At 42.0% G+C, this 26,378-nt stretch overlaps 1 protein-coding gene across 2 annotated transcripts in view; it reads left to right on the forward strand.

The window, feature by feature from the left end:
• LOC138959313 (zinc finger ZZ-type and EF-hand domain-containing protein 1-like) overlaps positions 1-26,378 on the forward strand; it is a 115,672-nt gene that overhangs the window by 71,461 nt on the left and 17,833 nt on the right. For both annotated transcript variants that reach the window (XM_070330738.1, XM_070330739.1), the window contains exons 46-60: positions 2,679-2,842; positions 3,668-3,809; positions 4,242-4,296; positions 5,268-5,381; positions 5,676-5,719; positions 6,219-6,443; positions 7,399-7,535; positions 10,495-10,565; positions 11,189-11,270; positions 13,157-13,260; positions 17,961-18,075; positions 20,113-20,166; positions 22,220-22,351; positions 25,280-25,391; positions 25,867-26,054. In XM_070330738.1, coding sequence (XP_070186839.1) covers positions 2,679-2,842; positions 3,668-3,809; positions 4,242-4,296; positions 5,268-5,381; positions 5,676-5,719; positions 6,219-6,443; positions 7,399-7,535; positions 10,495-10,565; positions 11,189-11,270; positions 13,157-13,260; positions 17,961-18,075; positions 20,113-20,166; positions 22,220-22,351; positions 25,280-25,391; positions 25,867-26,054 — 1,739 coding nt within the window. The remainder of the gene's footprint in view (positions 1-2,678; positions 2,843-3,667; positions 3,810-4,241; positions 4,297-5,267; positions 5,382-5,675; positions 5,720-6,218; positions 6,444-7,398; positions 7,536-10,494; positions 10,566-11,188; positions 11,271-13,156; positions 13,261-17,960; positions 18,076-20,112; positions 20,167-22,219; positions 22,352-25,279; positions 25,392-25,866; positions 26,055-26,378) is intronic.

Genomic DNA, 26,378 nt, shown 5'->3' on the forward strand with positions numbered 1-26,378 from the left:
TATTACCTCAGAGACGTCGCTTCTGTAAGACAGGATGGAAGCTCTGCGCTGCCTGCCATGGTAGCGGCGGGACAAGTCCTGCATGCCTAGTTTTTGGTAAGTACCCACCACCTATAGTAGCAATCTGCTATATGTGAGTTGGGTAATAATATGTAATTTAATCCAAAATTTTAATAATAAATTTTCATTTAATTAATATACTTACCCAACTCACATCGTTTAAACCCTCCCGCCTCCCCGCTGTGGTGGTATTGGGTTCTAAAAAAGTAGTGAGTTGGGCTTCGTTCGAATGATACAAATGGCGGCGTATGCGCACGCATACGGATGTTGGACCGGACATCGGTCTGATATTATGGGATGGATCACTCTTTTTTAGGGTGGTCTCCCTTGTTACCAAGGGGAACGCGTACAGCGTTACCAGCACTGAACTAGAGTTAATTGCTATATGTGAGTTGGGTAAGTATATTAATTAAATGAAAATTTATTATTAAAATTTTGGAATATATACGACTAGTGTTTGTCTGTCTGTCTGTCTGTCTGTCTGTCTGTCTGTCTGTGTGTCTGTGCGCGATGCACGGCCAAAGTTCTCGATGGATCTGCTTCAAATTTGGTGGGCATATTCAGGTACACCCGGGACACAACCTGGTCGATGAGATATTTCAACACGTGCTCTCAGCGCGCAGCGCTGAACTGATTTTGTTTTTTGTGCTGAACCGATTTTTGTTTTGTTGTCTGGATCCACTACCAGTAACTCTTCCTTATCTTCTCCAGTGTTTTTAGCCGCGATTATAATCTCCCTTCCTCCGTGCGGTGCGCCGGCAGCCGGATCGACTTCTTCCCGGCGCAGCCGTACCCGGCGAAGCGGGTATTCATCTAGTAATCAATGAATGTACAATCAAAATGAATCTCTTCTTAATGAATCCTGACATAATAAAAAACAGAACAATAAAGTTACAACATTAACTTAATAACAGTGTCATTCCGATAAAAACTCACACAATAGTGTGAAAATAATCTGTGTGACTTTGTGTTTAGTATTTATCATAAGTAGCAGAATGTTTGTGTCTGTGTTTATTTGTACCTGTCATGCCTTTATCTGTTTGACTTTATTTAATGTTTCTCATAAGGAGCAGAATATGTGTGTTTGTATCAGTGTTTATTTGTACCTGTACATACCTGTATCTGTTTGACTTTTTTTGTTAGTGTCGATCATAAGGAGCACGCTATAATTATGTGTTTGTGTATGTCTGTGTTTCTGTTTGTGTTTACCTGTACACGCCTGTTTCTGTGTTTTGTTTAATATTTGGGGTCGGGGTCGCTCCGTTGGTAGAGAACTGGACTTGTGATTCACGGGACCCGGATTTGAATTCAGGCCTGGACAGACACAGGTCAACTTTATGAACAGACTCAGAGATGGTATCCATGTCCCACCCCTGTGTTGCCACTGTGGCACATAGAAGACCTCGGTCATTTTGCCAGAAACGCAGTGGGCTGATTACATCTAAACACACACACACAAGGGTAGCACTAGCATTCCACTGGGAGGAAGCAACTCCATAAAGTAAGGAAAATAAAAATAATAATTCCAAAACAGATAGACTGCTAACGTTCTAAAATTCATATTGAAACAAGAGGCGAAGCCTTCAAGGCTCACGTAAGAAATCGACAAACAGTAACACAAACTCAATCACTCCGTCACACATACACACACACACACACAGTAAGCATAGGTGACACTGTGCAAGAAAGCGAGACACTAGATCTAGATCTGTCTGTCTGCATGTAGCCTACTTACAGGGACACGACTGCCAACTAGTCTCGGCCCGCTCAAAATAACAATGACCGAGACTTTCAGTAATTCCTTCGCGTGACGTCTAACCCTCTTACGTCATAATGTGACGTCTTCAAATGACGAAATGTTAAAGTTTCTACCACAGACATACACACGCACAAACAAGCACACACACACACGCACACACGCACAAACGCACAGACAGACAAAGTTACGATCGCATAGGCTACACTTACGTGAGCCAAAAATAAGAATGGTAGATTATTGCAATGTTTATTTATTGACAAAACAAAACGTGATATTTTCAGTACGTCGCCACGACACAGTGGTCTTTTAAGTGGACAGACAGACGAACACTTATGATACAGATACTGAACTTATCTCAAAATCGTCGACGAAACGCCTATAACCTGCCATGAAAATTAAAATAGAAATACGTGTACAAAGTTATGGTAAGGAGCAGAAGGCTTGTGAGTGACATGAAGCATGTTGGTGCAGACTTGGACTGAATGTGGGCTATGTGACTATGTATATTGTGCTCTTTTTTTTTTCTTTTTCATTGAAGATGCATTTAGCCTAGTCTTTTGTTTTTGCTGTGGTTTTAATGTTATACAGTGGAACCCCCCTTTTAAGACCCCCCAATTTAAGACTCCCTCCTTTTTTTTTTAAAAGATCTTGTTTTCTCAGACTTTCTTTTCATAACCTCTGTAAAATTACCCCTATTTTAAGACTCCCTCCTTTTTAAGACCCGATTTTCAATCAATCAATCAATCAATCAATATGAAGCTTATTTTCTCAGATTGTTGGAGGTCTTAAAAGGGGGTTCCACTGGATATGTACGTAAAAGAAGTAAAAGCATGTTAAATATAAAAAAATATTGGTGCAGACACGGTGAAGATGCGCGACGTGACGGTGGGCAGCCAGGAGAAGGACGAGGAGCTGAAGGAGTACGAGCAGTGCATGAAGTGGTTCGAGGAGTGCTACAAGGGCGTGGCCGGCTTCAACGCCTGGTACAGCCACAAGGAGGACGCCTCCAAAGAGGAGCGCAAGGTAGACTTTGTCCTCAAGGTCTTCTTCTTCTTTTTCTTCTTCGTTCATGGGCTGAAACTCCCACGTTCGCTCATGTTTTTTGTTTTTTTCCCGAGTGGATTTTTACGTGTATGACCATTTTTACCCCGCCATTCAGGCAGCATATGTCGATTTCGGGGGAGTCCTCAAAGTTGGTGGGGCTTGGCCAGACCTCCTCCTTCAGCTGTTAAAGGTCCTTGTGCATCTTTGGGCATTTCTTCTCACCATTCCCATTTAAAAAAAAAAAATGTTCTCCCGGTTTTTAAGATAGATCTGTATCATGTGAAATGGTGCAAGGTAGTCCAGTGTCATTTCTGCACAGCGTCGGGTTGAATTTAGCTGACTGATGTGTGCGATTAGCTTCAAAACCAGTTTGTCACTTGTCATGTGCTTCATTCTTTGACTTTGGTTTAGCAAGACTTTTTTTTCAAGAATCAAGTTTTTAATACAGATTTTTTGTCATCTTTCAGTTTTAATGCAAACTATCGCAAATAATAAATACATCCAGTAAACTCAATGACCTGCTGAAAATGGAAACCAGTAAGATGGGGAACACAGCAGTAGTATCATGGAAATTGTTTGTAGTTTTTGAATTATTTGTTTTGAATACAGTGACGATTGCAGGTAGAAGTTTGCAGATTTTGATGGATTTTAATTATTTGGCGATTGTTAGGCTTTTTATCCACAGTATGCTTTTCTTTGATTGTGTGTGGGCTTTGGCTGCAGGCCAGCCATATGTTTTCTACTGCAGTATATTCAGTTGTGTGTTTTGATGTCATGCAATCTGGATGATTGTTGTGGTTGCAGGCCATTCAGATGTTTGTGGCGCGTTTCTGTGACCTTTTGGACGTGGAGATCACGTGTGACGGTTGTGGGGTCACGTTGCCAGGACGACGCTACCGCTGTTTGCACTGTGTGGACATGGACCTGTGTACCACCTGCTACTCTGGTAAGCGTTGTGATGTGCTTCAATGCATTAAAAGTTGCTGGTGTTGTTCATGGGGACATTCTAGAACCTGTTTCTTTTAACTTTAAAAGACCTTTTCCAGTTGACGATGACCACCCAGTACGATGCCTTTTTCTTTCAAAAACATTCACATCGGAGATCATTTATCACTGTGATGCTATCAGCGTGTTTATAACTGGACTCTCTTTCAAGGAATACAAATCTTACAGTGCATAAGAACCCCTCAACAGAATTATTTCTTAGCATTGTCTTTTGCCGTATTGATTTTTTTTTACCTGTCGGTGCGCACAATTTACAGGATTTGATGCTACTTTGAATTAAAAAAAAAAAAAAGTAAATTGTGGTGAGTAAGCTTGCTCCGGGTGATTAAAATACACAAACAAACACAACAGCAAAGAATGTGTGTTGTTACAGGTGGTGTGAAGCCTGAAGGGGAGCACAATGATGACCACGACTTTGTTCATCTTGTGTAAGTACACCTATCTCTTCTTCTTATTTCCTCTTACACTTGGAGATCAACTCTCAAAGAATAGAGAAGGACTGTTTTATGATCATCAATGTGTATCTTTCATCTAACTCATGGCTGTTATACTGTTTGATGCAATGGTTAGCATGGTGATAGGGCTTATTTGCTGAGGACACAACCGAGGCAATATTCAGATTTATCCCCCTGTGAGCTTCGTCGTCACAGTGAAAGAGGCTCAACATTTTCAGTCTTCTCTCTGTATGTTAGGTCACTTCCACGAGGCTGAATCTGGAATATGCCGCAGCCCTTTGAGTGTTCACTTTTTTTGTCTTTTATTTTAAATTTAATTTTTAGATCAGGCAGAGGGTAGGTTTTTTTTTTAGTTTACCTGGCGATCTGTATATCTATATATATATACGACTAGTGTCTGTCTGTCTGTCTGTCTGTCTGTCTGTTCGCGATGCACGGCCAAAGTTCTCGGTGGATCTTTTTCAAATTTGGACACCGTATTCAGCTACACCCCGGACACAACCTCATCGATGAGATATTTCAACACGTGCTCTCAGCGCGCAGCGCTGTGCGCGCTGAACCGATTTTTTTTTTGTTTTTTTGTTTTTGTTGTCGGGATCCACTACCAGTAACTCTTCCTTATCTTCTCCAGTGTTTTCAGCCGCGATTATCTCCCTTCCTCCGTGTGGCGTCAATCCATATTCCCGTTACTACGTTACTATTTGTAGAAGGTCACTGCACGTTACTATTTTTAGAAGGTCTCCAGTGTTTTGCGCGTTTATCTCCTTTCCTTCGTGCGCCGGCAAAGCCGGCGTACACCCGGCAAAGCCGGGTCCCAGGCGCAGCCTGGTATTCGGCTCTACTTCTTCCCGGCGAAGCCGGTACCCGGCGAAGCGGGTAATCATCTAGTTATGTATATTTATGGCGTCTTTTCAGCAAATTTTCTTTGTATGTTGTCTCAACAGGTACAAGTGCAACAAGTGTCAGGCTTTCATTGTTGGCTCTCGAATTCACTGCAACGATTGTGAAGATTTTGACTTGTGTCTTGGTTGTCACTCGAAAGGAAAGTTTCCATCTGGGTGAGTTATTTCATGTATCTGTCTGTTCGTGTGTGTGTTTCAACTAATTTTCAGGTGTCACGTGTCAACTTTCCCAGTCTCTATCGGGTACGCATGGGATCAAATACCTATATGCGTGTAACATTTTGTACCCAGGTTTTTGTTATTACTTCTTCTTCTTCTTCTGCGTTCAGTCGCTTGTAATTACTTATAATCCTTCATATAATAATTGAGAAATTGGAGTCTTTATATTTTGATATGTTCGATGCAACTTCAGCAGCTCTCTTGAGGACTTTTTTCATTGTACTTTTTCAGACACCTTACCACTCATGATGTGACAGAAATTCCCATGGTCAAACGTGAGTTTCGTGTTTTTGTGTGTGTTCCTTTACAATAGAGGATGTTCTGAAATAACTGTCAAGTTTATATGGGTTGTGGAAGAGGAGCACCCCCTTGGAAACACTGAGGCACATGACCCCATGGGATTCTGTAGGCCAATCACTAGTGAGCCTCATATCTCCACACCTGGTATGTGACTATGTGTGGAGACATGCAGGCCTCTCGCAAGTGATTGGCCTATAATGTCACATGAGTTTATTTGCCTCGGTGTTTTCAAGGACACTTCCCATAAAAGGACACCTTCTGCTGTCCCTTTCTCTATTATCTTGACCAGAATATTCTTGTCATGACCGGCCACATGCAATAAAGGAACACTTTTGACTAGTACCAAGATTTCATAACAGGTACCATTGTTCCACTGTCATATGAAGCAAGTAGAGATTGCCAGCTGAATATCATGTTCACAGTTTTCTTTATGTCAGATTTGACCATTTACAAGCTGTGACTGTTATCTTGCAGTGCGCAACGCACAGTCCAACGACTCCCTGATCAAGGCATACATCCACCAGCATCTATGGCTTCTGTTCACATCTCTCTCCCTGGGGTTGAGCGACATCGTGTACAACACTGACGGCAGTACCCCCACACAGGACCCTGACTACGTCAAGACTGCAGCCGGGCTGCAGCATAAGTGTATTACCATCCTCGCACATTGCTTGGAGACTGTACCTCAAGATGCTGATGGTGAGGCCTTTGTTTCGTTGTCTGGTTGGTTGTTCTATTTTATGTTGGGTTGGGTTTCTTCAGATCTTTGGGACTGTGTATGTGGAAAGAGATCTTTGGGACTGTTTATTTTGAAATAGATCCTTGGAACTGTTTATGTGGAAACAGATCTTTAGGACTGTGTGTGGAAAGAGATCTTTGGGACTGTTTACTTTGGAACAGATCTTTGGGACTGTTTATTTTGAAATAGATCCTTGGAACTGTTTATGTGGAAACAGATCTTTAGGACTGTGTGTGTGGAAAGAGATCTTTAGGACTGTGTGTGTGGAAAGAGATCTTTAGGACTGTGTGTGTGGAAAGAGATCTTTAGGACTGTGTGTGTGGAAACAGATCTTTAGGACTGTGTGTGTGGAAACAGATCTTTAGGACTGTGTGTGTGTGGAAAGAGATCTTTAGGACTGTGTGTGTGGAAAGAGATCTTTAGGACTGTGTGTGTGGAAAGAGATCTTTAGGACTGTGTGTGTGGAAACAGATCTTTAGGACTGTGTGTGTGGAAAGAGATCTTTAGGACTGTGTGTGTGGAAAGAGATCTTTAGGACTGTGTGTGTGGAAACAGATCTTTAGGACTGTGTGTGTGGAAACAGATCTTTAGGACTGTGTGTGTGGAAACAGATCTTTAGGACTGTGTGTGTGGAAACAGATCTTTAGGACTGTGTGTGTGGAAACAGATCTTTAGGACTGTGTGTGTGGAAAGAGACTGAAGGAGTTTTAGGGTGCGCTTTTAAACCTCAAGAAATGTACTGAAAGACCTTAGGACAAGGTAGACTCTATCATAGCATCAGAGTAGTCTTCTGCACAATTTTACTATGTGTTGGACAGTTTGATTAGTTTTGTTCTGTAAAATGTAGTTGACTGATTTTTGGATATCCTGTAAGGTGCTGTGCAAGTCAGAACTTTTCTGATTTATATTCCTCAGACGTTGTTGTTGACGGCACGCCCAATCTGCGGATGAGCACCCTCCCCATGGAGACTCGCCAGGAGGAGGCTTTTGCTACACACTCCCAGGAGAGGATCATGGGACTGCTGGGCTCCATGATTCCACCCAAAGACAAGGTGAATGTCCATTGGCTGGCACTTTTTTCAATCATCATTGAAACAACACATGACAGGCGCATTAACCGAGTGGATAAGACATCGGCCTCCTATGCGGAAGGTCGCGGGTTCGATTCCTGGCCATGCCTTGTGGGTTAAGGGTGGAGATTTTTTCGATCTCCCAGGCCAACTTATGTGCAGATCTGCTAGTGCCTTATCCCCCTTCGTGTGTACACGCAAGCACAAGACCAAGTGCGCACGGAAAAGATCCTGTAATCCATATCAGAGTTTGATGGGTTATAGAGACATGAAACTACCCAGCATGCTTCCCCCAAAAGCGGCGTATGGCTGCCTGAATGGCGGGGTAAAAACGGTCATACACGTAAAAACCCACTCGTGCAAAAACATGAGTGAATGTGTGGGAGTTTCTGCCCATGAACGAAGAAGGAAAGGAAAGAATTATTGAAAACTTTATGTGGAGGAACCTATCTGCTTTGAAGATACATTCCTTCTTATGTGAGCGATCATGTGCACCACTACAGATCTGTTGAGGATTTTACATGTGAGAAGAGCATCTGTCTACTTGGACAAATACCAAAAATCAACAACCATGCCTGATGTGCAGGAGAAAGTTACCAACCAGGAAGCAGCCAGCCACGGGTTGGGATTGGCTGAAATCACATTCAAACCTCAATTTCAACCAAATCACATGCAAACCTCAATTTCAACCATTCCAACCCCACGGCTGGCTACCACTCGGTTGGTAACTTTCTCCTGCACATCAGGCCTGGTTGCATCCAGTGCAGGGTGAAAAGTTTATTTTGAATTTCTGTTATAGATTGACATCGCTGTCATTAATGAAGTTAATTCATATTATTGCATTTTTACTGATCACATGACAAAAACACCTGTTGTCATTGGTCAACTAGGAACTGTATATCAATTGATATCGCAGAGGAAGGTAGTGAATTTGATATCGTGCAGGAAGTAGTTTTCCAATTGTAATTTTGAAGAAAAAAATCTCACTTGAAGGAAACACAAGTCTCCCATTATTTTAAAGCGCAAATTTATAAAAGGAAAGTAATTGCATCAGCAAGTTTAAGCTGTGTAATGAATAAATACACACTTTTTCCACCCACCTTTAACAGAGAAGTAGTAGAATGGTATGTTTTAATCTTACCGAGGGAGGCGATTGGAACAGCCGTAAACAAACTGAACTTTGGAGCAAGAAGCGAGTTCTCTTGCAGGGTATCAGCGCTCATCACTCACGTAAAGGCTGGAAATGAGCAGCCGATTTAAACGTTTTGCTCCAGCATGAATCACTGTCCCATCCCTCTTTGTCGTAGCCATGCAAAATCCACACAAAAACCTCAACAGCTTCAAAACAGTCACGAAGGCTATCGGAAGACGCCATCTTTGAAAGTTGTCTTGGAATATTGTGTCGTCTGCAGTTGGCGATTCGACAAAATTATCAACACTGCAGTTGATAACGACTAAGAACTGGAAGCTGTCTTCTACACAGAAAATGAGCCAGAGGACTTCACTGATACAGTCCGGGGCACTTCAGTTCCTGCCATCGTTTAGAATTGCCAAATTAAAGCCTTTGAAGTCTAAAAGACTGCAAGTAACCGCGAAGGCTGTTCCGTGTTCCTCCACTGAACCTTTTTTGTGTGATCTGTTTACACAATATTTTTCTTTTCTTTGTTGTTTTTAGATGCCTTATTTACGTCTTAGAAAACGAAAGAGTATTTGAAAAATGAAAGTTATAGCAGCAAAGTTGCGAAAGCAGGAACAGACAATCCAACATTTCCAACATGGCAGTAGCCTCCCTTGCGCTTGACCGATTTCTTAGACTGGGGTTAATGGGTTCTTCTTCCGAAATGGAATGCGATAAAATCGTTATCGTTAGATTTGACTGCGATATCCAGATTTATCAGTGCCAATGTCTCGAAAGCCTGAATCATATCAGATCTCGGCTCACGCCTCGATCTGATATGATTTCAGCTTTCTCGACATTGGCACTGATAAATCTGGATATCGCAGTCAAATCTAACGATAACTAATAACGTGTCCAAGTGAAATGATGCTCTACTTCTTCTTCTTCTGCGTTCGTGGGCGGAAACTCCTACGTACACGTGTTTTTACACGAGTGAATTTTTACGTGTATGACCGTGTATGAAAGCCTGAATCATATCAGATCTCGGCTCACGCCTCGATCTGATATGATTTCAGCTTTCTCGACATTGGCACTGATAAATCTGGATATCGCAGTCAAATCTAACGATAACTAATAACGTGTCCAAGTGAAATGATGCTCTACTTCTTCTTCTGCGTTCGTGGGCGGAAACTCCTACGTACACGTGTTTTTACACGAGTGAATTTTTACGTGTATGACCGTTTTTACCCCGCCATTAAGGCAGCCATACGCCGCTTTCGGAGGAAGCATGCTGGGTATTTTTGTGTTTCTGTAACCCACCGAACTCTGACATGGATTGCAGGATCTTTTCCGTGCGCACTTGGTCTTGTGCTTGCGTGTACACACGAAGGGGGATAAGCCACTAAGCAGGTCTGCACATAAGTTGACCTGGGAGATTGGAAAAATCTCCACACTTAACCCACCAGGCGGCCGCGGCCAGGATTCAAACCCTCGACCTTCCGATTAAGAGGCCGACGTCTTACCACCCCGCCACAGCGCCCATCAACGATGCTCTTATTCCAGATGAAAGCCTGGACTGATCTGTGACGGTGAACATGAACTTGTACGCAAGAAAGATTGTAGTTATAACTCTTTGCTTCAGCTTGATTTCACTTGGGAACTAAGTAAGAGACCTGAGAGGGGTAGAAAGAAACAGATGCTTGCCTTTATTGTAGCAGCAGTGTTGCTGCCTTTGCAGAGAGCATCTCAGGTTTTTCATTTCTTTCTTTGTATCCTTAGATTTGTAACCTTAAAAAATGCTAATATATCTTTTTTCTTTGACAGGATCCGGCGATAGAGAGTTCCTTTGTCTTTACTGACGAGAAGTTTGTCAGCCTGCTACTGAAAGTGTCCAAGTAAGTGTTGCCTTTCTGTGTGGTGAGTGTTGCAGGATTGTTTAAAGAGGAATTTTGTCCATTTAACTGGGACAACCACTCAAAGGCAAGGACATACTGTGAGATGTGCGGTGAGTGTTGCAGGATTGTTTAAAGAGGAATTTTGTCCATTTAACTGGGACAACCACTCAAAGGCAAGGACATACTGTGAGATGTGCGGTTCAGATTTTAAAAGAGAGATCTTTGTACAGTAGGTGCTAGTAAATGTCTGTCATGACTGTGATACTATTCGGTTTTGTTTTGTAATTTCCGTCTTTTACACGTAGTAGACTAGATCTGTAATGTATCAACCAAGCGTGATACTCTGTTTTGTATAAGTGAGGGTACTGACTGTACAGTAATATCGATGCTGAATCGGTCTCGTGTGACCCCCTAGATTCTGGAGAAAAGAAACAACAGTAAACAAACACAAACTTGTTTTCAAAAGTTTCAACCACAGGTTTTGGTTTAAATCAGCTGGAATCAAAATAATGTTTTACTTTGTCTGTTTTTGTTATGGAAAACAGCCTACCTATGGTCTAAAGAGTTTTTTCATTGGCAGAAGAATTCATCAGCTGTAATGGGATGTGATGTTGTGTTTGTAGGGGTGACAGTGGCCATGACAACAACACACAGCACCTGGCCATGGGGCTACTGGCTCGAGTCCTTGCAACCTCGGACAGCAAGGTACTTCACTTACTTGTTCTCCTTTGTATTGTTACCACAAAAGAACGCAAAAGATGAAGAAGTTGTTATTGTTAGTACTAATCATATAGGCTTATAGAGCAAAGACTGAAATTGTCATTATGCCCTTCAATAAAATCACTTTGATAATGTTACAGTAAGAAATCTTCTTCTTCTTGTCGTTCGCTCGGACTGTTGACATTTCATTTTGCGTTTTTGCGTGGATCTCTGGTTGGTTAAGGTGCGCCTGTTGGCCCAGATCCTCCGACTTCAGCCCTTAGGTTTCTTTCGGGGTTACCCCGCCCTTAGTTCCTGGCTCAAAAACCTAACCCTGGGAACACATGGGGGATTTCTTACCGGGGGTCCCACCCCGGGGCTAGAGCTTTTAATGCGGCTCTTACCCGCATGGTGTAACCGTCATCGGACACGTAGGGCATTTATAGGGTAGTCAGTGCCATCTGCCAACCCACCCCGTCCTGGTAGAGACACCGCTAGTTGGTCCGGGACTGCTTATTCTATATTCGCAGCTGGCCCCCATATCTGGGGGCCGTTCCCCTATCCGCCACCTGGGGACCCGCCGGGTTGAGGATAGTCGCCCCCCTACTGTTCCCGGACAGTAAGAAATGAATAGCGTACAAATTAATATGTAAAAAAGATAGGGCCATCATACACTGCCTGTCGGTCTGTCACAAAGTTATACATGTACAGTGGAGTCCGGGTACAACGAATCTCAAGGGAGATACATTTTAGTTTGTTATATCAGCAATTCGCTGTAGAGTTTTCAACCCTAAATGGCCTCAAGACAAGTTTTCCTACTCACCTTCAAATGATCGTCCCATCGATCTTTCCTTGGAGAGTACAATCTCTGCATGTTTTCAAAAGCTTCATTATATAATCCATAGAGAGAGGCATAGTTCAAATGTTCACTTTACTGTCACAATTTTAGAAGTAAAATTTAAAAAGTCGTGTAAAAGCATGTACATGTACATTCTGATCAATCTCCGTGTCCGTCAAAAAAGACACTGCACACACTGACACTGCCGCGACACACGTACTAAGCTGTTTTGAAAAAGTCCAGAATGTTTGTCTGACGCTGCTCAGAACTGGCACACTTCTCCACTGTACACTCCAATTTGGAGATCATATCCAAGTCACAGACATCGCTGCACTTTGCCTGCAAGTAGCGACGTAGGGTATTGGCAGCAACACGTGCTTCTGTGGCAGTTGGTGTTGGGAGCGGTTCTGGGTCATCGTCTTCACCGCTGTCACTGGCTGTTCCGTGCACCTCCCGCTGTTTGTTCAGAGTTCGCTCATCACGCGATGTGCACTTGTGTTTGTGTATTTTTGTGTATTTTTGTCTTTGGAGACAATTATTGACATCAGTTCGTTGTAGCCTTGTGACTTTTAGAGACAAAACGGCTCTGGGGCGATGAAAACGTGTTTGTTAAAAGAGGGGTTCGTTATGCAAATGGTTCAATAGCCGGAAAGTAACAAGTGAGAAATAGAAGGCTGTCTGCCGGGAAATCAATGGCAGTTTGTTAAAAGAGGGATTTCTTTATACCCAGGTTCGTTATAGCTGGATTCCACTGTATATAGACACAAATAAGACAGTATGGATACGGACTCAGACACACTTGCACACATTCTTAGCCTTTCACTCCATCTCTTTCTCAGCCATATCCCCCCCCCCCCCCACCTCTGCTCTTCCCCCCTCCCCCCCCCCCCCCCTTCCTCTTTCTCTGACTCTCTTTACCATCATATAAATCCCTCTTGTAGTTAACCAGACGTAACTTTCACAAGATTTTTGTTGACATTTCGGGGTTGAAGAGAAAACCATTGCTTTGAAGACTGCCTCTGAATGTTAGATGCACGTGCAATGTGATTTGCAGTGGAGGAGTGGAGACGGAGGGAAGGAGACAGCAAAGGGTGCTATGGCTGCTGGCAAGGAGACAATATCACACTTCTTCACCGCTGGGGCTGCTGCAATTGACTCGTGAGTTTGCCATAGGATAGAGGTTGAAATGAGAATTGGGAATGTGATGTGAGCAGGATAGTGTGAACAGTTGTGGAAGGGGGTGTGCAAGTGTGTGTGTTTGAGCGGGTTGAGATCAACAGGCCGAAGATTATGAGGGACAGAACCGTCGAACGCTGAAGAAGAAGAAGAAGAGCGGGTTGAGGTCTGTCTGTCTGTCTTTCTGTATGTCTGTATGTCAGCCTGTTTGTTGGTCTGTCTGTCTGTCTGTCTGTCTGTCTGTCTGTCTGTCTGTCTGTCTGTCTGTACAGGCAGGTTTCACAATCTTCAATCACAGACTTCCTTTTTTTTCAACAAAATCAATCTTGACAGAGATCTTTGAAATAGTGTTTTTATTAAAGCCTTACATCCTCCTGGATGGAATCAAGACAAAAACTTGTATGGAGACGCATTCTTGTCGACATAATGTGATAGCTTGTTACAGTACTCTATCAAACAAAGGGATAGACGTAAACATTATTGGGTAACGATTTATTCAAAGAATATTGTCCAGAGGCTTTAATAAATTAAGCAATAACAATGCAAGCAAAATATCATTTCCGAGCTCAGTGAAAAAAGCAGCAAATAAGGACTAATTATGGGAATTCCGTTCTTCTGAACTGCTATTTCGCTGTGATGCACGTCATGAGCATACCTTCAAAAGTAACAATGTTAATTGCACTCCATTTCTCACTTTAAAAAAAAAGTAGAATCATTGACCAATAGAAAAAAACGAGTTTGGAATTTTTTTTGCATATTCTTGGGGAATAAATACCTGAAAATGTAACCCTACCCTCTAAATGGTGACATCATGACAGCGAAAAAAAATATACAGAACAAGTCATGTGAAGCGATAATAAAACATTAAGTTGGTTTGAAACTAAAAGATCAACATTGGAATCAGGGACGAGTCATTAACAATGCTAGTGAGATTTGACTAGCCGAAACCAGAAGACCGAGACGGGTTGCCTCCGCGAAGCATATGAACAAAACGGGCGATTTTTCTCATTTGAGCAGATTTTCACACTAAGCATGACATATCTGTTTATACATTGGGATCCAGGAAATCCAAAGGATACAATGAACTTTTGAATCTGTAATCAAAAGTGTTATTGTTATTTGCAATTTTTAGAATGTTATGTACCAAATTTTATAATACATTTCATAACTTGACGAAATGTAAAACAAGTCGCGTAAAGCGATATAAAAACATGTAGTCAATCTATAGGCATCAAATTGAAGGATAAACTAAAAAAAAAAAAACAGTCCGATCGGCGAGACTAAATTCAGATAGTCTCGGCTAACCATACCCGAAAACCGTCACGGATCACACTCATCTCCGCGAAGCATACTCAACCTGTTTTCTTTAATTCTGAACGCGTTTTTAAAGTAAACATAACATATGTATATATATATTTTAAATCAGGAGAAGATAAGAAGTACAATGCAGTAGTGTTTGAATCTGTAATGAAATATTCGTTTTTGATGACACTTTTAATGAGCGAACTAATTCACTTATTTTCAAGCTACCTGGCTCAAATGCAATATCAAAGTCCCGACTTAATCAAAGATTACTTAACAGGTCCGCCTCAACTATCACAAAAACGGAAATGACGTCATCAAAGACTGTGGCAGAGTACCTTAACGCAGTCCTAGTATATCCACTACTGACTGAACTGTGGCATAGTACCTGGACGCAGTCCCAGTATATCCACTACAGACTGAACTGTGGCATAGTACATGGATGCTGTCCCAGTATATCCACTACAGACTGAACCTTAATGTCTTGCATTTTCTACAACAACTACTCTGCACACATAAGAAAACCCAACCCCTCTCGCACGCACACATGCAAGTACGCACGCATCAACACTCACGCATCAAAACACACACACACACACACACAGACACAGACACACACACACACACACACACACACACACACACACACACACACACACACACACACACACACACACACACACACACATAAGCTAACACAAACGAACACGTGCGCACAACGCTCGCGCGCACGCTTACACACACACACACACGCACGCACGCATGCACGCACACACACACACACACACACACACACACAAACGAACACTTGAGCGCAACGCTCGGCCGCACGCACACAAACACACACACACACAGCTAGATAATACATCATCTGATATGTTTCCTTGTTCATATGCTTTTTTCAAGTCATAAACGTAAACAATGAATGGTTTTACTGGGATTTTGTGCAGCGTTTTGTATTATCTGCGTTGTTGTCGGATTTAAATACTCTCTCAAAAACTGGGTATCTAATCACGACCGATAAGATTTTCCCCTTTTCGATTAAAAAGTACAATGAGATTTAGTCAGAACCATAACATTATTCTTCCAAAAACACTTATTAACATCCATGTAAAAGAAACACAACTCTGTTCATCAAATTATCTCACCCTTTGCAAGAAACGTATGGCGAAGGCACATTGCGCGCCGCGGTGGAGATGACGCAATTAACTCTCGTGACGAAACGATTGGTTCGTGACGTCGCGTCATCAACCGTTCATGAATGGCCCTTGTATGAATGGCATTCTTTCTGTTGGGATGACGTGTGAACCTCATCATTAGTGGCTTGGAAAATCGGTCGGATTTAGGTATCCCCGAAGTCGGTCGGAATTGGATACACTTACCCTACACTCTTCCACACTGACAGGCGCGCGCGCACGTACGCACGCACATATGCAACAATAACAATGACAAAAATCAAACTTTTAAAAGCACTTGAAAGTTAATAAGCAAAGCAACTATTGATTCCCTACGATTATATGATCGTGACTGGCTCTCTTTCCAAGTTGGAACGTTTTCAATCTGCTGTCTGACGTCATCAAAGTGTTGAAAAACGTACGGCGATGTCTATAAAACTCTCACTTGACCACAACATTCACAATGCAGTGCATTCAAGGATTGAAAAAAAACACTGGCGTTGATCAGACACAGTCACTGAATGTTGTTATTTTACAAATGAATCTGCTTAACATTTGGTAAGAAATGACCGTCAATAGTGCCGGGCGGTCGAGAGAATTCAAGGTTTTCAGAGACAGACAGTAAATAACGTGCTCTGAAATAAACACATGCCGAAAAATTCTTTAGTCAGCCAGTTGATCATCTGCCTGACAACGGATAGGAAGTATAAAATTGGTCGCATCATGGCAATTTGCTGTGTATGGCGGTCATAGCAGACGATTTGTCTTCAGGACGGTCGTGAGAAAAAATGAGACAGACACCTTGCCCGAGTGACTAGACAGTAAATAACGTGCTCTGAAATAAACACATGCTGAAAAATTCTTTGGTCAGCCAGTTGATCATCTGCCTGACAACGGATAGGAAGTGTAAAATTGGTTGCATCATGACAATTTGCTGTGTATGGCGGTTATAGCAGACGATTTGTCTGCAGGGCGGTCGTGAGAAAAAATGAGACAGACACCTTGCCCGAGTTACTAGACAGTAAATAACGTGCTCTGAAATAAACACATGCCGAAAAATTCTTTAGTCAGCCAGTTGATTATCTGCCTGACAACGGATAGGAAGTGTAAAATTGGTTGCATCATGACAATTTGCTGTGTATGGCGGTTATAGCAGACGATTTGTCTGCAGGGCGGTCGTGAGAAAAAATGAGACAGACACCTTGCCCGAGTGACAAAATGACCAAGCGCAAGTAGAATAAGCCGTAGTTAGCCTTTCAAAACCCTTTCATGTCGTGATTTGATGGAAATTGCTACTTATTAAAAGCATGTTACGTCCAAACCTTTTAACAGCCATTCCAACTGAACAGATTTGTAATTAACGTTTTTGAGACAGACACATTTAGAAAAAAGACCGTTTACTTCACATGCGATTGTATCGACTAAACATAAACACATTCATTGTTTTTTTTAACTAAGTGTGTTCATCTATCTCTGTTCTTTGGTTTCTAATGTACTTTTCACTGGATTTCTTTGTGTGTTTTTGTACTGGTGCCTTTGTCTATTGCAATGTGGCTAAAAAGGGAAATCGTGTCTGTCTCATTTCTCACGACCGACCTACCTTTTTCGCTGGTGGGAAATACAAACTTGACTTAAATTCGATCAAAGTTTATTTTTCATATGTAAATTCCGAAGACATTCGACACAGACCAGTGAAAATTCACGACTAAACAAAACGAAACATTTTATTTAATATCAAAGTCAGGGACATACCCGACTCTGAAGACTGAAACCTGTCTACAGGTATTTCCATATAGACTGTGTGTTTTGTGGACATGTGTGTAGGGAGATTTGTAGTGTTTACAATGTATTTATGTGTGTACATTATTGTTTTTATTCTGCATACTATTGTTACTTGTGTGTGGGTGGGTGTTTGTACTAGAGACCGCTCTTTTTTCTCTTCATAGCAAAACTCAGTGATGGTTTTTGTTAACTTGCAGCCCAACTTAATGTTTTTTCTTACAACTTCATTTATTTTACCTGAGTGCTTACCACACCTTGTGTAAATACCCTGTTGATTGTGTCTGAAGTGTCTACATTTGTAAGGGGTATACAAAGCATCAAGAAGCTCAACTGGGAAGACGTAGAAAAAACACACACACACCAACAAGCAACTGTAAGAATAAGAACTGTTGTCACTGGTAGTTGGTGTATTTTTTTCAACAGGAACGTGGAGTGGGCCAGCTCTGTGGCGCGACTGTTGGGAACTCTGTGCAGGTCTTCCGTGTGGCGTCCTGTGGTGCACGCTCACATTGCCTCCTCCATCGACACTCTCAGAAAGGTCTGTTCACCCACAGCACAGTGTTATGCATATTGCTTCACAGGCGTGTGGCCTAGTGGATAAGAAGTTAGCTCCCATGCAGAAAGTTGAGTGTTCAAATCCAGGCCACGCCTGGTGAGTTAAGGGTTGAGATTTTTCCGATCTTCCAGGTCAACTTATGTGCAGACCTGCTAGTGTTTTATCCCCCTTTTTGTGAACACACAAGCACAAGACCAAGTTCGTGTGAAAAAGATCCTTTAATCCATGTCAGAGTATTGGTGGGTTATGGAAACACGAAAACACACAGCATGCATCCCCCGGAGTATGACTTCCTAAATAGCTGGGAAAAGCCGACTTGTGCCTACAAGTGTACGTGGGAGTCGCAGCCCACAAACGCAGAAGACGAAGAAGATACAAATGCCTTTAAATATCATAACATTACTTTAGCTAAGTGAAGACAGTTGATTTCATAGTAGACGTGGACAAATGCTGCATTGCCTTAGTATTGCTTAAAGGCACAGTAAGCCTCCCGTAAACCATCACAGAGCTCCCCGAGCGTCTAAATACAGTACAAGCATACTTCCATTTGAACGCTCACCGAACGGGAACATCCTGGCTTCTTTCTGTCGAGCGTGAGACATTTTCAAAGAATTTATTTTCGTAGACTTGTTCCGTTAACAACAACGGCGCCTCGTTTTTGCGCTAGACCTAACTTTTAAAATCTAAATAATAAATTGACAGCTTGTTACACAAACATTCTTTAATCATAAAAGAATTCGTTTTTCATCAAGACAAGATCAGAACAATTCGAAGTTGTGAAAGTTTAAAAAAAGAAAAGCCCGGAAGCAGGGTCACGCAAGGGTCGTAGCAGACGACGGCCGGTTTATCAGTGCAAATCGCCGTTCCTCTCAACAGTCAAAAGCCATCGCTAGAGTTCTTGTGAACCACAGCCGTTGTTTCGTGCATAAAAAAAACGTGCTATTGTAGATAAGCTCACGTCGAGTCGCATTCAAATGACTAACTATGACGACTGCATTGTGAAAAGGGAAAACTGGATCACACGGGTTCACGATGGCTCAGGGGTAAGATAAACCACGCAAAAATAAATTCTTTGAAAATTGTTCGCTCTTTACGGAGGGCACCTAGGATGTTCTCAATTGGTGAGTGTTTAAATGAAATGGTGTTTGTACTGTGTGCAAAAGCCTGACCGTATCTGTGATGGTTTACGGGAGGCTTACTCTGCCTTTAACTTGCAGGCATTTGTCAAGGACTTCTAGTGTATTGAGTTGTTTGTACTGAAGTAAGCATCTTTAATTTTACAAGAGATAGTGAGGCAGCGATAAGCTTCTGAAAACTTGAAAGCTAAGTGATATGTCAACTGGTCGACGGGCGCTGTGGCGGGGTGGTAAGACGTCGGCCTCTTAATCGGAAGGTCGAGGGTTCGAATCCCGGCCGCGGCCGCCTGGTGGGTTAAGTGTGGAGATTTTTCCGATCTCCCAGGTCAACTTATGTGCAGACCTGCTTGTGGCTTATCCCCCTTCGTGTGTACACGCAAGCACAAGACCAAGTGCGCACGGAAAAGATCCTGTAATCCATGTCAGAGTTCGGTGGGTTATAGAAACACGAAAATACCCAGCATGCTTCCTCCGAAAGCGGCGTATGGCTGCCTTAATGGCGGGGTAAAAACGGTCATACACGTACAATTCCACTCGTGCAAAAACACGAGTGTACGTGGGAGTTTCAGCCCACGAACGTAGAAGAAGAAGAAGTCAACTGGTGGATCTTTTTTCTTGCATTCTTCAAGATTAGACTGATAGGCAAATTGCTTTTGTTTATGTTCTGATGGCCAGTGTCAAGTAAACTGTGTTATTCCATATAAATAATACATGTGAAATTTCAGTCACGTAGCTCTGCGCTGCTGAGTGCATGAAAGCATTCCTGTGATTGCAAAACCTGCATTTTGTAGGTTAGCAATATTTTTCTCGGCTGGTTGAAAAACATGACTTCTTGAATTTGTGTCTTTGGAATTAAAACTATGAGTGTGTTGACCTGTTTCAGAAGCCTGACCGCAACTCCATGTATGCACTGTTTGTCATGGCTGGTTTTCCTGAGGTAAGTCGCAGCAGTTTGTGAAAATAACGGTTTGTTTTTTCTCAGAGCTAAATATAGTCTGTTACTGAATGAAAATGTGTGTGATCATAACTACGCATAGCTGTATATCATTTTAGATCAGAGGTTGTTCTTGTTACTTGTGTACATGGTTATTCCTCTGTTTCCTTGTTGCCATTTTTGACTCGCATGCGAAGCAAAAGTGAGTCTATGTACTCACCCGAGTCGTCCGTCCGTCCGTCCCCCCCGTCCGTCCCGTCCGTCCGGACGTCCCTCCGGAAAACTTTAATGTTGGATATTTCTTGGACACTATTCAGTTTATCAGTACCAAATTTGGCAAGATGGTGTATGATGACAAGGCCCCAAAAAACATACATAGCATCTTGACCTTGCTTCAAGGTCAAGGTCGCAGGGGCCATGAATGTTGTCTAAAAAACAGCTATTTTTCCCATTTTTCCCATTTTCTCTGAAGTTTTTGAGATTCAATACCTCACCTATATATGATATATAGGGCAAAGTAAGCCCCATCTTTTGATACCAGTTTGGTTTACCTTGCTTCAAAGTCAAGGTCACAGGAGCTCTTCAAAGTTGGATTGTATACATATTTTGAAGTGACCTTGACCCTGAACTATGGAAGATAACTGTTTCAAACTTAAAAATTTTGTGGGGCACATGTTATGCTTTCATCATGAGACACATTTGGTCACATATGATCAAGGTCAAGGTCACTTTGACCCTTATGAAATGTGACCAAAATAAGGTAGTGAACCACTAAAAGTGACCATATCTCATGGTAGAAAGAGCCAATAAGCACCATTGTACTTCCTATGTCTTGAATTAACAGCTTTGTGTTGCATGACCTTGGATGACCTTGACCTTGGGTCAAGGTCACATGTATTTTGGTAGGAAAAATGTGTAAAGCAGTTCTTAGTGTATGATAGAATTGCTAGGTTTAGTTATTTGACCTTGACCCTGAAGGTCAAGGTCATGTAAAGGTCAAGGTCAAGCATGTGAGTCGTATGGGCTTTGCCCTTCTTGTTAGAACGTAAATGCACATGTTCATAACTATGCATACCTGTATATCATTTTAGTTTCTTCTTCTTCTTCTTCTTCTTCTGCGTATGTGGGCTGAAACTCCCACGTACACTCGTGTGTTTTTTTTGCACGAGTGGAATTTTATGTGTATGACCGTTTTTTACCCCACCATTTAGGCAGCCATACGCCGTTTTTGGAGGAAGCATGCTGGGTATTTTTCGTGTTTCTATAACCCACCGAACTCTGACATGGATTGCAGGATCTTTTTCGTGCGCACTTGGTCTTGTGCTTGCGTGCCCCCCGCGGGTTAGGGGGAAGAATTTACCCGATGCTCCCCAGCATGTCGTAAGAGGCGACTAACGGATTCTGTTTCTCCTTTTACCCTTGTTATGTGTTTCTTGTATAGAATATAGTCAATTTTTGTAAAGATTTTAGTCAAGCAGTATGTAAGAAATCTTAAGTCCTTTGTACTGGAAACTTGCATTCTCCCAGTAAGGTAATAATATTGTACTACGTTTCAAGCCCCTGGAGCAAATGTTTGATTAGTGCTTTTGTGAACAAAAAACAACTGACAATTGGCTCTATTCCCTCTCCCCCCCTTTTCCCGTCGCGATATAACCTTCGTGGTTGAAAACGACGTTAAACACCAAATAAAGAAGAAAAAAAGATTGTGCTTGCGTGTACACACGGGGGGTGTTCGGACACCGAGGAGAGTCTGCACAGAAAGTTGACTCTGAGAAATAAATCTCTCGCCGAACGTGGGGACGAACTCACGCTGACAGCAGCCAACTGGATACAAATCCAACGCGCTACCGACTGAGCTACATCCCCGCCCTATCATTTTAGATGAGAGGTTGGCTCTTGTTAGTTGTGTACATGGTTATTCCTCTGTTTCTTTGTTGACCTTTTTAGAACGAAAATGTGCGTGTTTATAATTATGCATAGCGGTATGTAATTTTGGTTGAGAGGTTTGCTCTTGTTACATGTGTACATGTTTTATTTCTCTGTTTCCCCCTTGCAGGTTTTGTCCATTGGCACCCTGGTGGAGTACTGCCACACCTCACTGGAGACGAAGAAAGGCGTTGTCATCAAACACTTCACGGACAAACACCAGACTCTGGTGGTGGACCTGCACTCTCGTAAGAGACACACTGTGAGTAATGAAGATACACTGTGGTACCTGTCTTAAAAGGGCCAGCCACAAATTTTCGTTCACTGCAGATATGTTTTTGTGGCAGGAACACTTTGGTTAAGAGAGAGAATGCCGGGTGGGTGTACGTGAACCTGTGTGTGTGTGTGTGGGTGTGGGTGTGTGTGTGTGTGTGTGTGTGGGTGCGTGCGTGTGCGTGTGTGCATGTGTGTGTGCGTGTGTGTGTGTGTGTGTGTGTGTGCATGCGTGTGTGCATGCGTGTGTGTGTGCGTGCATGCATACGTTCGCATGTGTGTAGGTATGGGTGTGTGTGAGAGAGTGCGTGTGCGCGTGCATGTGTGTGTGTATTAGTTAAACAAGTCGCGTAAGGCGAAAATACAACATTTAGTCAAGCTCAGTCGAACTCACAGAATGAAACTGAACGCACTGCATTTTTTCCGCAAGATCGTATACTCGTAGCATCATCTGTCCACCGCTTGTTCTGAGCGTGTTTTTAATCCAAACATATATCTGTATGTTTTTGGAATCAGGAACCGACAAGGAATAAGATGAAATTGTTTTTAAATCGATTTTGGAAATTTAATTTTAATCATAATTTTTATATTTTTAATTTTCAAAGCTTGTTTTTAATCCGAATATAACATATTTATATGTTTTTGGAATCGGCAAATAATGACAAATAAGATGAAATTGTTTTTGGATCGTTTTATAAAAAAATAATTTTGATTACAATTTTCAGATTTATAATGACCAAAATTATCAATTAATTTTTAAGCCTCTAAGCTGAAATGCAATACCAAAGTCCGGCCTTCGTCAAACATTGCTTGGCCAAAATTTCAATTAATTTTATTAAAAAATGAGGGTGTGACAGTGCCGCCTCAACTTTTACAAAAAGCCGGATATGACGTCATCAAAGACATTTATCGAAAAAATGAAGAAAGCATCTGGGCATATCATGCCCAGGAACTCTCATGTAAAATTTCATAAAGATCGGTCCAGTAGTTTACTCTGAATCGCTCTACACACACACACACACACACACACAGACACACATACACATATACACCACGACCCTCGTTTCGATTCCCCCTCTATGTTAAAACATTTAGTCAAAACTTGACTACATGTAAAAAGAAGAACAAAGAAAAAGGAAGAGAGGTAGAGACAAAAACATCGGTTCCTTTGTCTGACTAAATGGGTTCTGCATATATCTACTACAAATTGATCCTAAAATTAAAAAGAGCAATTTAGCAGATTCCCTATTCATGGCCTCTGTCATTTTTGTAAATCTGGACAAAAATAGACTGTCAGTATTTGAAAAAGAAACTGAACAATTCTTAAAGCGAAGCACGGCAATGAAAAAGCTAAAATCTCCATCACAACACAAAGTTAACAACAAGGGCCAATTGAAGCTAATTAAGCCATCATGTTAATTAGTTAGCTGCTGAATAAGGAAAACACAAAGTAAGACCTCGCACAGTATTCACAGTCTCTTTGCCACTTCGGCATGACACTAATAGACCTAAATGCATAGGTGTCAACCTATACGGTTTGGCCGTATTGCTGTACGGGAAAAATGCATTTTTTACCCAATACGGTGTATAGGAAAATCTATACGGGCAAAAGAAGAATATACGGCGAAAAGAAAAAATTACAGCAAAGTTAAAATGAATGATAACAATGGAGATTGAGAGACAACGATCGACGCTTTCATGCAGACGACTCTCAAACGTTGTCATTGCGCATACTCAGACTCTTTTTCCACTTGACTTCCTATAAATCACTTCCGGTTTCCGGTACATTCTATCAAGCGTCGATCAACAAGCATGGCATCGCAAAGTTATCCTCCAGCTAAAAAGCTGAAAACTACATCGCAAAGTGGATCCGGACGACATCTTAAAGAGTGGGAGAGCCCAATTTTTAACAACGGTGCATACGCTGGATGGATTAAATCTTCATCAGAAGGCCCAGACTACTCGTTTTGTGTCCCATGCAGGAAACATGTGAAAGTGCGTGCCTCTGGATTTTACGACCTGAAGAGCCATTTTTCAACACGTGGGCACAATACAATTTTATAAGGTCTTGAGCTGTCTAATACGGTTTTGGAAGGCCTCATATAAGGGCAACACCAATGATAGGTTGACACCTATGTAAATGTTTAGTAAGAAATCAACTGACACTTTTTGCCACGTTAACACAGCTCTGTCTCAGCTCTCTGCTCAGATGACCTTGTTCTGTTTCTATCTTCCCTTTTTGTACAGTTGCAGAGTACAGAAATAGGACATAAAAAAAAATATAAAAAAATCGATCGTACGCTGCACTTTTCTCAACAGTAGAAAATGTGCCCCTATGCCCCTATGTCCCTTTTACATAACAGAAGATGTGTTGTGAGTGGTGTGGTAAGCAAGCAGAAAAAAGGATGTGTGCGCTCATAACTACACCAGATGCATTTCTGCTTCTAAGTTTTTGTGTGTACTATGATTGTAATATATCCAACCCAAATGAATTAACGCGTGTTTAAATCAAACAGTAATGCGTTTCATATCCAGTTGAGAGTACAAGGGCTGAGCAGAAGTGTAGTATGAGGCTTCATGTCATGCTGTCAGTGCAAGCACATTCATCTTCAGAGGCCTCCTTCACAAATGATAGCAAAACTGTTCTCCATGAGAAAGTGTGTCAAGATTCTTAAGCAAGTTTTCACTTGAATGCTATTCTGAGAAAAGGTGGGATATGAATTATTTTATTGTTCACATGCAGGGACACGTTCTAATGATAAAGGCAATTCTTTTTTTTTTAGCTCGTTTCCTTTTCTTTCATAATAATAATAGTAGTACATTTATATAGTGCTTCGCTTTCAGCATGAAGCACTTAACAATGGTAAACTATATTTGAGATATATATATGTACGAGGCTGTGTTGTGTGTGCTGAAGGTGAAAGACCAGGACGTATCATGTCAAAACGAGGTGATGGAACTGTGGGAAGACAGTCACATGGGCGAGTTCACCAGTGTCATTTTGGATACGGTGTCCAGAATACGTGCTGGTCAGTATTTTCACTGGTTTTGTCCATTGTTGCTGAGTATACGTAATTCTTTGCACTCAGGTGTGAATTATGTTTGTAATACAGTGGAACCCCCTTTTTAAGACCCCCCGATGTAAGACTCCCTCCTTTTTAAGACCCTGTTTTCTCAGACTTTCTGTTCATAACCTCTGTAAATGTACCCCCATTTTAAGACTCCCTCCTTTTAAGACCTGCTTTTCTCAAAGTTTTGGTGGCCTATTATATTCCTTGAATTAGGATGATTATTACAAGTGCCTAACCTTGGGTTGAGTTATCTATTAACGTATTTGTGCGGGGATTATGTATTGCTTGAATTGCACACTGTCTTTGTGACGTTGAAGTGTTGAAATTCTTTCCTACTGTGCTTATTCCTACTGTGCTTATTCTGATAGTTTTGAAATAAAGAATTGTGAACTAAACTGATACTTTATTCCCCTCTGTGTTGATGGGTGTTCAGGTGAAGAGGTGTCAGTGGAAAGCCTGTGGGTGCTGGCCCTTGCCCTGAAGGTGTTCCACAATCTCCTCAAGTCCGACAGCATCTTCAACTCCCCCGACATTTTCCGTGCCGACTTCATCCAGAGCCTGGTGTTCATCGCAAGCAAAGGCACAGGCTTCAGTCAGCAGTGGCTGCTCAAGGACTTAGAGGTGAGTGTGTGTTGTTTATCTGGTGTTGATGGCTACAAAGGCACAGGCTTCAGTTAGCAATGGCTGCTCAAGGATTTAGAGGTGAGTGTGTGTTGTTTATCTGGTGTTGATGGCTACAAAGGCACAGGCTTCAGTCAGCAATGGCTGCTCAAGGATTTAGAGGTGAGTGTGTGTTGTTTATCTGGTGTTGATGGCTACAAAGGCACAGGCTTCAGTCAGCAATGGCTGCTCAAGGGCTTAGAGGTGAGTGTGTGTTGGTTATCTGGTGTTGATGGCTACTAGCAAGGGAACAGGCTAGTGATGTGTGTGCTGGTTTTAAGTTCA

Source organism: Littorina saxatilis, linkage group LG2 (assembly GCF_037325665.1).
Source record: "Littorina saxatilis isolate snail1 linkage group LG2, US_GU_Lsax_2.0, whole genome shotgun sequence".
Taxonomy (NCBI): Eukaryota; Metazoa; Mollusca; class Gastropoda; order Littorinimorpha; family Littorinidae; genus Littorina; species Littorina saxatilis.